The sequence below is a fragment of the Prionailurus bengalensis genome, chromosome A2, assembly GCF_016509475.1.
Source record: "Prionailurus bengalensis isolate Pbe53 chromosome A2, Fcat_Pben_1.1_paternal_pri, whole genome shotgun sequence".
NCBI classification, from domain to species: Eukaryota; Metazoa; Chordata; class Mammalia; order Carnivora; family Felidae; genus Prionailurus; species Prionailurus bengalensis.
Window position 1 is genome coordinate 61755986 of NC_057348.1, and position 14071 is coordinate 61770056.

General features: G+C 56.3%; 1 protein-coding gene across 5 annotated transcripts in view; it reads right to left on the bottom strand.

Moving 5' to 3' along the window:
• Window positions 1–14071, bottom strand: part of TNS3 (tensin 3) — a 216318-nt gene that overhangs the window by 17295 nt on the left and 184952 nt on the right. For all 5 annotated transcript variants that reach the window (XM_043588418.1, XM_043588420.1, XM_043588417.1 and 2 more), the window contains 4 exons: window positions 8765–8936; window positions 6761–7386; window positions 5931–6017; window positions 2391–2522 (listed from right to left, as the gene is read on the bottom strand). In XM_043588418.1, coding sequence (XP_043444353.1) covers window positions 2391–2522; window positions 5931–6017; window positions 6761–7386; window positions 8765–8936 — 1017 coding nt within the window. The remainder of the gene's footprint in view (window positions 1–2390; window positions 2523–5930; window positions 6018–6760; window positions 7387–8764; window positions 8937–14071) is intronic.

Here is a 14071-nt window from a genome sequence, read left to right on the forward strand (position 1 = left end):
GGCTCCAGGCTCTGAGCTGTCAGCACAAAGCCCAATGTGGGGCTCGAACCCATGAACCGTGAGATCATGACCTGAGCCAAAGTCGGATGCTTAACCGACAGACCCCCAGGTGCCCCTCAAGGCTGAGCTATTATACTTGATCTGCACGAAGCCTCCTCCCCCCTTGCTTTCAGATGCCACTATCCAGACTTGGGGTCTGTGCTGAGTCATGTGCACCCCCACCCATAGCCACCTGTGCCCAAAGGGACACCTGGGTTTCCCTCAAGCCCCTCGGTCGCGCCTGAGGCCGGACGCCTTGACTGCCAAACCTCACGTCCCTCCAGGCACAGCCCTGAGGCCGTTTCTCCTGGAAGCCGTGGGCACAGCCTCCGCCCAGGATTTCTACACACCCTCTTCCATCCTGGGCGCGGAATGTGGGTGAACCATGAGCTCTTCCCGCTCCCAGTGAGGCCAGTGCAGGGGGAGCTGCCTCGGTTTACTGCCTCTTGCCTCACTGTGCTTCCCAGATGTTGCGCTGTTTACAACCCGACGGTTTGTGGCGATCCTGAGTCAAGCCAATCCATCGGCACTATTTACTCGCTTCGCGTCTCTGTGCCACAGCTTTGCTGTTCTTGCAGTATTTCAAACTTTCTCATTGTTATTACGTTTGTTACAGTGATCTGTAGTCAGTGATAGGCAGTTAGCTTTTTTATCAATGAAGTATTTTTTCATTAAGGTACACACGTTGACTTTTTAGACTTAAGGCTATTGCACACAGAGTAGCCCACAGTACAGAGTAAACGTAACTTCTACATGCACCAGGAAACCAAAAAGCTTCTTGGATGCGCATTATTGCGATATGGGCTTTATTGACCTGTCTGGAGACGTGCTCGCAATGTCTCTGAGGTGGGTCTGTGTTCATGCCCTGGAAAGCTGTCAGTGAGGAAAGACAGCAACAGATAGGAGCAGTCTCACAAGTAGAAAACAACGAATCTTGGGGTGCCTGGGGGTGGGGGGCTCAGTCAGTTGAGGGTCTGACTTGATCTCAGCTTAGGTCGTGATCTCACGGTTCGAGACATGGGGCTCCAAGTAGGGCTCAGCACTGAGCACGGGGCCTGCTTGGGACTCTGTCTCTCTCTGCCCCTCTCCCCTGCTTGCTGTCTCTCACTCTCTAAAATAAAACATCAAATAAAGTAAAATAAAACAATGAATCTCATAATATGAGCAAAAGCAGGTCACAAAATACACGTTAGTTTCCTTCTATAAAGTTGAGAGCAGGCACAACTATGGATTCCTATTTTGGTGGTTAATATAATTTAGGTGGTTAATAATTTAACCTCCTACTTACGAGGCTTCCCTGGGTGATCTGAACCGTGTGTGCGTCAGGAACGGAGGAAGGGACAGGCGGGAACTGGAAGGGACATGCGTGTCACTGGGGAGGGCCCGAAAGGGCATGTGACTCCCTACTGGAACTGTATCAGCGTGAACTCACCAACTTTTTAAAGTGATACAGTCCCTCCTCTGGTCACTAGCCAGAAGCAGGGACACTGTGACACCAAGAAGCCCACCCAGCACTGACACATTCCGGTTTCCAGGCTCTGTCCCACGGCACACAGACGCGGGGACTTTTGGAGATACGGCAGGGCAGGGAAAACTGGAGGTGCTCACGGGCCGACGGCATGATGTCAGGACATGGGGCCAGTGCCAAGGGCCTCACGGAGCCCACTCTGGGGTGGCTGGAAGGTCCCACAACGATGGATTAAGACGCATGGGAGGGGCATGCGGGGGCTTGCCCCCAAGGTTGTCTCCTGGGCCGTGGGAACGTGTGTGTTTGCTTCAAGATAACGTGTGTCCTGCACCAAGGCATCGCAAACTTCTCTGCACCGTGGTTATGTTCACGACAAAAAGGGTTCCAGAGAGTAAGCAGATTAGAACACGGCCGTACATGGTTCATCAGGCCAAAGAAAGGTCATCTTATGACTCCAGGCTGACACCAGCATCACTTTTAATCCACCAAAATGCTCCGCCAAGAGTAGGCACAAGAATTGTGTATGCGGGACACTGCCTTTTACGTGGGAAAGAAGGAAAAGTGCGTGTTTCCACGCACTGGACAGACGGTCGGGAAGGACACACAGGAATGTATCAAGGTTCCCGGCGCAGAACAGGGCCCAGGGGCTGTTTGCTCCGGCAGCTGGACAATGGAATGCATCACCTACTCGAAGCAATAAAGAAATAGAATTCACAAATAATTATTGTCCTTGCCTGAACAAGGACGGCACTTAGTGGGCCACAATAGAAACAGACAGAAGGAAACCTGAGCGCAGCTGTAAGAGTTGTCTCACTGGTGGAAACGTGAGCCACACACACTCCATGTGGGTTACTTCACCCGACGGGCCCCCCCGGGTCCCTACCTTTCTTGTTCAGCTGCAGGACGGAGGGCGGGGGAGTGGCCACCTTCATGGCCAGGCCGTAGGCTCCTCGGAAGGAGTGGCTGTCCCTGACGATGAACGACCCAGGCTCCTTGTCCTTCAGCATGGCGATGGCTGGGGAGGGAAGCAGAGAAACACACACGTCTGCCAGGGCCCCCCATGGCCCAGCAAGCCACCTCTGTTCACGGCCTTTGCAAACTGGGTCAGGGGAGCAGGCCCGCCGTTCCTTGGGGGGGGCGAGGCTCTGTAATGACGCACAGTTTTCAAGGAGGGCCTGACTGCCAAGGACGCAGACCACCCCGCCAAATGTTGGCTCACGAAGGTACCAGTCATGGTCCCCGAGCTCTCCTGGCACACAGCACGGCCGTCACCCCACGGCACCTGTGAGCTATGAGGACCCCAGCTGACCGTCCAGGACACCGGCCCCCAGCCGAGGTGCCCGGCCCGGGTCTCCATACACACAACGTGGAGGGCAGGAAGGAGGCACAAGGTGGTCTCCCATCCCCGCCAGGACCCTGTCCGGCACCCTCTCCCCGTGGGGAGTTTTTCTCAGAGACTTTAGAGTGTGTGCTTCCCACGTAGCAGAAGGAAAGAAGCCTCTGTTACATTTTCCAAACACAAAAGGATGGGCTCCAAAAGTTACTGGACATTTAACGCAAATCCCAAGACTCGCCTCAGGGGATGGCAAAAATGTGGCCATAGGTGGCCCTCCGTCCCCTGGGTCCGTGGCAGCCTGGATGGGGCTGGGAGCCCTCTACCCATGTGGCCGTCATCGGCCAGGGCTGACAGCTGGGCCTGGCACAGCCATCCTCCCAACTTCCCGCCTGAGGCTGGGGGCTCGCAGCGAATATGCGGCTTTGAAATCACACCCCTCCCTCCACGTTCAAAACCTGGGCCCCGGGGCCTGGGCTCAGGGTCCTGGAAGATGGCAGCTTGGGGCAGACGACAACCTGTTGCCCAGACACCGGCCAGAATGTCTGCTCGTAACCGGACTACATCTTACAACTTAGCTTATCGACTTGAGGAAAGAAAGGGATTTCAAGTATAAAGTGACCCAAAATGACAGCCACGGAACTGCCGTGTCTGAAATGGAGCAGGACGTCCACGGGTGACATCTCAGCAAACAGCGCCGTGGGGCCCGCTGTCCAAGGCCCGGCTCCCAGTGAAATGACCAGGTTCCCCTTCTCTCACGTGGGACAGCGCCCTCCCCCGCGTCCAGGCTGAGGCCCCCGCGCAGGAGCGGGCAAACTGCACGCAGTGGTGGGGAGGGCTCGGCTCTCTGGAAGGGGGCAGGTTTGGGGTGGCCCTGGGAGGTGCCTTCGCCCCTGCTGCCCGACCGTCTACACGGGCTCGGGGCTGCAGGGCAAGTGGGCGCGCTGGGGCACCAGGACCCGGCCACCGACACCAGCAGGCTTCTGCTCCTGGAGTGTTTCTACATCTGGGGGCTGACCATGGAAGTGGGAGGAAGTGATCCTTAGAGAATGACCTATTTTCAACTGTGATCTACCTCACAGAGCTTTTTCTTTCCCTTTTAACGCCGCGATCTTCCCTGGCTGTGGCGGACAGAGGCGCCCCAGCCTCAAGGGCACAGGGGAGGCTGGGTCTGCTCTGCGGAGGAGGGGGGGGGGGGGCGGGGCTCGAGGACAAGGTCAGACCCTGTTCTGAAACAGAATGAGCCAGGACACATCCTGGACGCGGCACAAGGCCCTGTCCAGAGCGGGCCTCACGCTCCCCTCGGAAGTGGGTGGCGGGCAGTGGCCGTGTCCTCACTGTCTCACGAAACCGGTGCTTTCAAAGCCAGAGCACGGGGGCCCAGTGCATCCTGCCGGAACAGCTGTATCTCGTATCTACCTCACCTGGAGGCCCCGTTTACCCTGCGTAACTTCTACATGCAGGTTAAAAAACTCCCGAGGCACAGACCTGGACACGGGCGTATGTGACCAGTCTTGTCCCCAAAGAGGCACATCCCCACAGTTAAAACACAAAGCAAACCAGACCAAACTAAACCCACAGGCAGCTTTCTGCCATCTGCAGAAGGTGGGCGCTCAAGGGAACATTAGTCGGGGGTTGGAGGGGTGACCTCTACACAAAACACGGAGAACACAGAGAAGTTGTGCTCTGTGTGGCTCAACCGGGAAACACCACGCCCAGCGCACATGTGAACTATTTCAACATGAGGTCCCAGCAGAGAAACACTTGTACACGTGTGGCACAGAGGACCACCCCTGCATGCCTACCAGGCGCCCCCCCATGCCTAACCTCTCCAGAACCTTCCAAGGCAGGGCCCTGCCACGTGTGTCCTACGGGACCACCTGCCTCTAGGGGGAGCCCCGGCTCCTCAGAAAGCCCACCCACCCACCATCCCAGGCTGGAGGCTGCACCAGCGGAAAAGGAACTCCACACAGAATCTTCTAGAACACAGTGCGTGACAGGCCCTTTTCAGACCGTCCCACTGGACCAGGCACTTAGCACTGGGGTTCATGGCCTCAGTCATGGGGGTTCTTGCACCACGAGCAGGGAGGGGACAAGAATGCGGCGCTCAGCCACGCAGCACGGCCACAAAGGCCAATTCAGGAACTCGGAGGTCCCCCCAGGCCGCAGGCTCCCCCCATGCAACGTGACAATAGGTTCGTTGAGCTCGTGGGAAGAAAGGCACATTCTTACCGTGTTTATGATCCACTTAACTGAATACAAGAATTCCAACGAGAAAGTTGAACAGTGCCGTTTTCCAGCCACTTAACTGTTTCACTCCAGGCAGTTGTGAGAACTAATCTTCAGGACAAGGCCTGAGGACTTTGTGCAGAAACTGTCCCCCATGTGGGCTGCGTGAGGACCTGCCCTTCATCCCTCCTCCCTGCTCTGAGGCACGCTGTCCCGGCTCGGCCCCCGGGATTCGGCTCAGACAGTGCACGTGCAGCCACATCCCTGCCTCCAGCGACCCCACCGAGCCTGAGTCAGGATGACAGCTGCTCACCCCAGGGGCCGCCCCCCTCCCGGACACCACCTGTGAATCTTCCAGGAAGAAGTGATACGTGACTTAGCTGCTCAAAAACACCAACGACTTGGAATTTTCCCAGCTGCCGCGGGGCAGGACCACAGGCACACACCGTGTGGCATGTGTGTGAGGCAGGTGGGGACACCCACCACGGGCCCCCTGACTGCCTGTCTTTCCGCTGTGGACAAATGCACATGCACAGAGGCCAGGGTGTTGGGGAGACTTCCGGCCTTCCTCCTTCCCCCGAGGCTCAGGGCCTGGACGGGGACACCGGGAACATCTCTGCCTGTGACCATCCGCAGTCATCGCTGCCAATGGCAGCTGGCAGAGCCACCAGAAAGCACACGGGCATGTCACCATGCTCACGGGCAGTGCTCACGTCTGCCCAGCTCCCTCATTAGGACTGAGCCTCTGCCGTAAAAACCTAAAGGTGCATTTTCTGCAGAGGTAGGTGATAAAGGGCAGGCCTTGCTCAAGGCCACGAGCCCCGGACGTTCCCACCCCGGGGTCCTGTCCTGCCCACGCACCTTGCTCTCGGGAGATATCCGCCTTGTACCAGAATTTGGATGTGTCTTGGACAAAGTTCACGGACACATGTTTATCACCCGCATTATCTGCAAAACAGAATGTAAAACTGGTCACTGCGGAGGGTTTATGGCAACCGCTCACGTCTCATGGAACCAAATGTTCAAAGTCCAACGCGGGGCAAGGATGGGGTGTCCCGGGAAAGAGCGCCGTATTTAACTACACGGGAGCTGGCTGGTGTGCGTCAGGGAGCAGGGCTTCCTGACCAGCGCAGACTTGGGGCAACATGGCGGCCAGCCCCGGGGAGCAGGACAGACAGGCAGACGGAGTGGCTGGGTGCTGCTTAATCGTGTCAGTATCTTATTCTTACACATTTGAAACATTTCATAGTTAAATTTTGAATGAGTTCACTGAATTCGAAAAAGAAAGGGGGTGGGGGGCGCCTGGGTGGCTGAGTCAGTTAAATGTCCACCTCTTGGTTTCAGCTCAGGTCATGATCTCACGGTTCGTGGGTTCGAGCCCGGCATCAGGCTCTGTGCTGGCAGCTCGGAGCCTGCTTGGGATTCTCTCTCTCCCTCTCTCTCTGCCCCTCCCCTGCTCTCTCTCTCTCTCTCAAAATAGAAACCGCAACAAAAAGAAAAATTTTCGAAGAACAAGGATTCCCAGTGGCAGGAGAAACAGAACCCACCATGGGTCAGCGCAGAAGCAGAGGGAACAGAGACCCCACTGGACGGCTCTGGGCTCCGCTCTTAAGGCGCTGCCCGGACATCCCAGGGTCCCTTCCTCGCTGAGCGAGCGCACACGGGACTCCCACCGGCGGAGACGTGCCTACCTGGGCTGGGTGCCACTGGCTCCAACGCCTTGGGGAAATCCGGGAGGATGTTGGGGAATGGGATGCTCATGGAACTCCCACTGTGGGGGCTGGAGAAGCCGCTGGATGAAGGGGAGGCTGAGCCCAAAGACCGGTCCCCCTCTGAGGCTCGTTTCTTCTCGGGTAGGGGTGGCTGCCCGGGCAGGGTCAGCGGACTGTGGTGGCCGCTGTGGCCCGGCGTCACCGTGAGAAAACTGGAGGACAGGAAGCCGCTGTCACCGGCCGCTGCTGCCGTCCGCGGGGTGCTGGGGGCCTGGGGTGTTCCGTGAGAATGGACCAGCAAGGCCCCGGGGTCGTCCCCAGGAGCAAGGCAGCTCCCCACGGGGGCAGTGCCGAAGCCCAGGAAGGCCTGGCCACTCGGGGGGCCCAGAGCTTCAGGTGGCTCCGCCAGGGACAGCTGGTGGTTGTGGAAAGGGGCCTGGAGCTCGGCGGGTGGGAGGTGGGGCCGCCCGGGGCTGTCGGGGCCGAGGCTGGAGCCAGGGAACTCGCCGGAGCCCAGGACGCTTCCTGCCGGCCGGCCGCTCCCCAACAGGGCCAGCGAGGCTTTGGGGCTGCTCTCCACCCATGGGAGCTCGGCGGATGGAGGGCTGTTGGAAAGACAGAGCAATCAGAACACTCTAGGAGGCGCCCGGAGATCAGCAGGCGGCGAAGACAGACGGGAAACCGGTGCTGAGGCTCCCCCAAAATGTCAGCAGTCAGACCCGCCCTTCCCTCTTCGCCGCTCACCCCAAGATGCTCAGCCCCTCACACCCAATCACACCTTCCCTGCCTCCTCCCTCCTCACTCGGCCAAGGCCTTTCTGCTCAAGACAAAACCCGGGTCCCCGGCTCTGAAGCCTCTCAGCCCCGTGTCCAGCTGGCAGTCTGTGCCTGCCCCTGCATGCACATCAGCCACGCAGTTCACTGTGTGCGGCTTCTGGCAGAATGGCTTCCCCAGGCACAAACCACGCTCCCCATTTTCTTCTTCCCCCTCCCCTGATAGCTAGCCAGGGCACCTGACTCAGTTTCCCCTAACCAGCTGATTAAAGGAGCCCAGTAGTAATATGAGAAGTTACCCTACCCGAAGCTAGAAATTCCAGGATGGAGGGAATCAGAAATTCCAAATTTCTGGAACTCCAGAAAGTCAGCTCCCAGCCAGCAAATCACACACACTCCCTAGCAAACACTTACTGCCCCAGGCATCACACCAAGTCCTCAGATGAGACCCTGACCCTGGTTTGAAGAAGAAGAACGGGACGCCTGGGTGACTCAGTCAGTTAAACGTCTGACTCTTGATTTGGCTCAGGTCATGATCTCACAGTTTGTGAGTTTGAGCCCCACATTGGGCTCTGCACTGATGCTTGGGATTCTCTCTCTCTCTGCCCCTCCCCTGTTCTCTCTCTCTCAAAATAAATAAGTAAACTTAAAAAAAAAAAAAAAAAGAGGAAGGAGGCAGAATCAAGAGCCGGGGCATGACGTGTCCTGGGGAAACACCAAGAAACCGTTCCTGGTCAGGGCACATGCAGTGGCTCAAGGGCCGGCCCCCACAAAGCACCGACGTGACCTCTCTCCCTCTGTGTGCCCCTCCTGCTCTCTCAATCCACCAAGGGGATGTCGCTGGGCTTTCCCGAACACCGGGATAAACTCCATGTCCCCAAGAGCACCGCCATCCTGGCCGCCGAGGGAGACCAAGCCCAAGCACCCCTCCTCCAGCCTTGGCTCAGAGCACGCTGTCACGGGTGCCGGTCCTGAACTGGCCACTGTCCCCAGAGTCCACCTGCCAGTGGGTTCCCTGAGCACGTGGCCCGTCAACAGTGGGGGGACGCTCTCAGGAGTGTCTATCTGTGATTACACTTCTCAAGAGCGACGGTTCTCAGCGCACAGAGCAGCCGCGTGTGGGCTGCAGGCCAGGCCCTCCGCCCTCCCCTCCGTGGCCTGTTCCATCTGCAAGGGCGGCTCCGCTAAGCGCAAGGGCCCGTTTCCCTACCTCTCGCGCCGCTGGCCGGGGCTGCTGCTGGAGGTGGTGCTGGACGTGAACGCCCGCTGGAAGGAGGAGGGCGCGGCCGGCATGTCAGCCCGGAGCGTCGCGGCTTTGGGCCCGACGGGGCTCTCGGACATCCCCACAGCGCGATGCGGGATCTCAGGGCAGCCTCGAGGTTCTGCAGCGAGAAAACCAGAGTGGAGATGTGCTTACAGGCCTGGTCACTATTCTTCCAGAAGGGGTGAAATGGCTTCTGAAAATCTGTGCTGCAGGGGAGGGGCCCAAAGCCACTAAGCAGGGATCACTCTGGTCTGGTGCACTCCCCAAATGCAAGACACGGACAGAACACGCGCCCAACTTCCCCACGCTACGGTGAGCTGACGAGCTTCGTGCAAAGCTTTGTTCTGCCTTGCACACGTCATCAACATCCTGCAGGCGACTTTACACAGACAGACCGACCGTGATGATGAAGCCGACTGGCTGTCACTTTAGAAAGGGGCTTCAGAGGGCACCTGGGGGGCTCAGTCAGTTGAGCATCCAACTTCGGCTCAGGTCATGATCTCACAGTTCGTCGGTTCGAGCCCCGCCATTGGGCTCTGTGCTGACAGCTCGGAGCCTGGAGCCTACTTGGGATTCTGTGTCTCCCTCTCTCTCTCTGCCCCTTCCCCACTCATGCTGTCTCTCTCTCTCTCTCAAAAATTAATAAACATTGAAATAAAAGTCAGGGGTGCCTGGGTGGCTCAGTCGGTTAAGCATCTGACTTCGGTTCAGGTCATGATCTTACAGTTCATGAGATCGAGCCAGGCTCTGCGCTGACAGCTCAAAGCCTGGAGCCTGCTTCCGATTCTGTGTATCCCTCTCTCTCTGCCCCTCCCCTGCTCACACTCTTGTCTCTTTCCCTCTCTCAACAATAAACATGGAAGGAAGGAAGGAAGGAAGGAAGGAAGGAAGGAAGGAAGGGCAAGGCCTTCTCTCTGCCAAACAGCAGAAGAGACTCCACAGAAGAGACACTTTCCACAAAGTGCAGGCCCTGTGGCTGTGGCTCAGTGGGCACTTCACCTCCATGTGTCCCGAGTTGGTATCTTAGTCCACACCCTGGGCTTCGAGCTTCCTAGCACATGTCCCACCTCCAGCACAGCCCTGATGGCTGGTGTCCCCACCCCAGCAAGATGCAGAGACCCCGGCCCGGACCCTGTCACTCAGGGAGTGAGAAACTGAGTGCCATGGAAACCTGCTGTTTAACACCAAGCCAACACCTCCCTGAAATTTCATACATTTTCACGGACAAAATGCCCATCTGGTTATGGCCCGGCATCTCCATTATTTCTGGATATTTGTACAATCTTGCCTTTTTCGATATTTATTTTTGAGAAAGAGTGAGCAGGGTAGAGGCAGAAAGAGAGAGAGGGAGAGACAATCCCAAGCAGGTTCCACACTGTCGGCACAGAGCCTGACGCAGAGCTTGAACCCACCAGCTGGGAGATCATGACCTGAGCTGAAGCTGGACGCTCAACCGACTGAGCCACCCAGATGCCCCACTTGCCTTTTTTGTAAACTCAGCTTCTTAAAAAATCGACCATGGTCAATAAAATAACATTGTAAGAAATACAGGTTATTTTGCTTTCTGCTTTAGAACAAGGGAGACTTGGGGCACCCGGGGGGCTCGGTTGGTTAGGAGTCCAAATCTGGATCACAGTTGTGGGACTCAGACTCCCATTGGGCTCTGCACTGAGCATGGAGCCTGCTTAAGATTCTCTCGCTCTCCCTCTGCCCCCACCCCTGCTTGTGTGCACTCCCAGTCTCTCTCTCTCCCTCTCTCTCTCTCAAAACATATAAGTTAAAAAAAAATAATGAGAGTTGATAAAAGCATAGTAAAGTCTTTAAAAATTCCAGATCACTCCTATGACTCATTTCCGGGAAGGGGATGGCATTAGGGCGGGTAATGCATCCTGGCCACAGACCCCTTTGAAGCACGTGGAATATAGGCTGGACCCAAGTCTGTGGTCAGGGCTGTGGAAGTCCCACTGATCTAGAGAGAGAAAAAGTGAGGTTCTGAGCCACTTGGGCAGCTGGGACTTGAAGTGAGCCCGATGCCTGGTCACCAAGGTTGAGGTAGCAGCTGGGAGGTCACAAAACAAGCAGGCGTTTGGGCAGTTTCACGGTGGGGCTCTAGGCACTTACCCAGGAAGAGAGGCCCTTGCCAACAGGGATTCCAGGTGAGGCCCCAGAGGGCCACGTCGTGGGAACACCAGCACCAGAAACAGATCAGGCCCACCTGGACCTAAATGTCTGCCCGGAGAAAATCTCCCTCTCTGGAGATACACCACCCTCCACAGCCTGCCTGTTTATTCATCGACTGATTGATCCATCCATCTTTCCATCTATCTACCCACCCACCTGTCTAACCACGTATCATCCATCCACCCCATCATGCATCTGTCCATTCATCATCCATTCATCCACCTATCCATCAATCCATCCATCCATCTGCCTATCCAACCATCCATCCATCCATCCATCCATCCATCCATCCATCCACCTATCTAACCTAACCATCCAGCCAGTCGGCCAGTCATCTACCTACCTATCCAACCATCATCTATCCATCTACCTATCTAACCATCCATCATCTATCCATCCATCCAGCTACCTAACCTTCCATCCATCCTTCTATCCAGCTACCTAACCATCTGTCCATCCACCCTCTATCCATCCGTCCACCCATCTATCTATCTATCTATCTGTCTGTCTGTCTATCTATCTATCATCGGTCTATAATTTCTGCACACAATTCAAATATTTAATTTAAAAAACCAATCAGGGAGCACCTGGGTGGCTCAGTCGGTTAAACATCCAACTTCAACTCAGGTCATGACCTCGCAGTTCTTGAGTTGACGCCCCGCGTCGGGCTCTGTGCTGACAGCTCAGAGCCTGGAGCCTGCTTCAAATTCTGTGTCTCCCCCGCTCTCTACCACTCCCCCACTTGCATTGTCTGTCTCTCTCTCTCAAAAATAAACATCAAAAAAAAATTAAAAAAATTAAAAAAAGCAATCAGGCGAGCCAGGTAACAGACAAAGAAATTTAAAACAAAGACAAAGAGAAAGAGAGAGAGAACACTCACAGCTATACATGTCGGAGTTAAAAGGCATACACGCTTTAATTAAATGGAAATTGTTTCAGAAAATGTAAGAGAATTTCACAAAAAACCTGGAGTGCATTAAGAATAATCCAGTGTCGGGGCACCTGAGTGGCTCAGTCAGTTTAAGCGTCTGACTTTGGTTCAGGTCATGAACTCCTGCGGTTTGTGAGTTCGAGCCCCACATCGGGCTCTGTGCTGACGGCTCGGAGACTGGAGCCTGTTTCGGATTCTGTGTCTCCCTCTCTCTCTGCCCCTCCCCTGCCTCTCTCTCTCTCAAAATTAAATAAACATTAAAAAAAATTTAGAAAGCAATCCATGGAATCTAACCAAGATAAGTAAAAACAAAACTACACATTTTCACTTAGTAGTCAAACTTATTAAAATCAGTGACAAACGTCGAAACATAGCACCTTGTGCAATCCTGGGAAGGGGGAAATGGAGGAACCGATTTTAGTGGTTTTTACACACTCAGTACACTTTTCTCTACAGAGAAGCCCAGCGCTAATGTATTTTTTTTTAAGTTCATTTATTTGTGAGAGAGACAAAGAGAGCACAAGCAGGGGAGGGGCAGAGAGAGAGGGAGAGAGGATCCCAAGCAGGCTCCCCACTGCCAGCACAGAGCCTGACATGGGGCTTGAACGCACCAACTGTGAGGTCGTGACCTGAGCCAAAACCAAGAGTCAGACACTTACCGACAGAGTCCCCCAGGCTCCCCACTAACGCTGTACTTGTACAAACCACACTGTAAGTCCCTGAGGACTGGCACTCCTGCATCCACAGAGGCACTTGTGGGAGGGACTGCTTCTGTCTGCGGGAGCTGGAGGGCTTCCTGGAGGAAGCATGTTTGATGGGAGCCGGGAAGAATGCAGGATTCCGGTAAAATGGACACTATGGGAGCACTGTGTACCTTCTGCGGGCTTTGTGTGCACAGGGCAGGGCAACCCCACTGCCCCCTTCCTGGCCCCCACCCCTGCGCCAACGTGAGTGTCTCACACCTGCTATGAAGTAATGAACGAGGTAGGGGTGGCTCCGAAGTTAAAGGAAAAAGTCCAGGGCAGGATGTGGAAACAGCCCCGGGGGCTGGCCTGAGGACTCAGAGTGGTGGTCCTGATCACCCCAGGCCCGGCCAAGGAGCAAGCACCCAACTCTGGAGTCAGAAGACCTGCTTATCGGTAAAGGCCAACATGCCCGCATGAGGGTGGCCGGAGCCTGGCGAGTCACGCAAGAGCGTGCACAGCACCTACCCCCCGGCAGGTGACTCCGTCACCAACGGTGCTCTCGGTGGTCCTGCTGCACCCACAGGGGCACACGCTCTAGTGTTGCCGTGCCACAGCAGCCTCAGGAATCCCACGCCACAGCCGCGTGGCGCCTGAGATCGGCACCCCCGGGACCGAGGCAGGAGGGAGATGAGATCCCGCTTTGTTCCCGTCACCCCGTCCCCGGTTCCGGAAAATAGCAAGCTCAGCGCTCCCCATGAAAGTGGCTTTGTTCACAACTCAGCACCAACTCTGGGCAGTGGCTGGGTTTTGTTCCCTGCCCCGGGCCACAGAGCTTAATTAACCCTCAATCTGGAGAAGGGACAGCCAAGGACCTCAGCGTGGGGACAATGGCTTCCCGGCCACATTTGCCACAGAGCCAGGCCCTCCTGTGTGCTCAGAGACGCATGCACGCAGCTGAAGGTGGCCCCACGGGGCTGCAGGGCCCCCCACCCACCCAGCAGGGTGGGGCCTCGAGGAGAAAGGGCACGACCTCCATCCTCAGAGGTGCGGGGCACAGGCCCGTCCCTGTGGGACATCCAGAGAGTGTGACACAGGAACCCCACGGGGCTGGAGAAGACACTGGAAACCTGAACCAAAAACAAGCACACCAGGTCTGGGAGTTGGCCCATAGACGCAAACCCGCCTCGTGGACCCACCACCTTCCAGGAAGCGCACGCGGGGAGGGCAGGTGGAACACGTGTGGCTGACAGCGTTCACCTTGAACCTCGGCTGTTAGCAGTTTCGGTGACGTTTTGAAAGGACTGTCCCTGGGCCCGGCCGCCTATTCCAGGCCATTGGCTTCTGCATTCTCAGTCTGGGTCCGGACGGAAGCCCAGGGGTGCAGTGAGGATGGTCAGGAGCTGGTGAGGCATCCTGCCCGCGAGGGAGCTGCCTGGCTGGTGACACGTGAGGGCC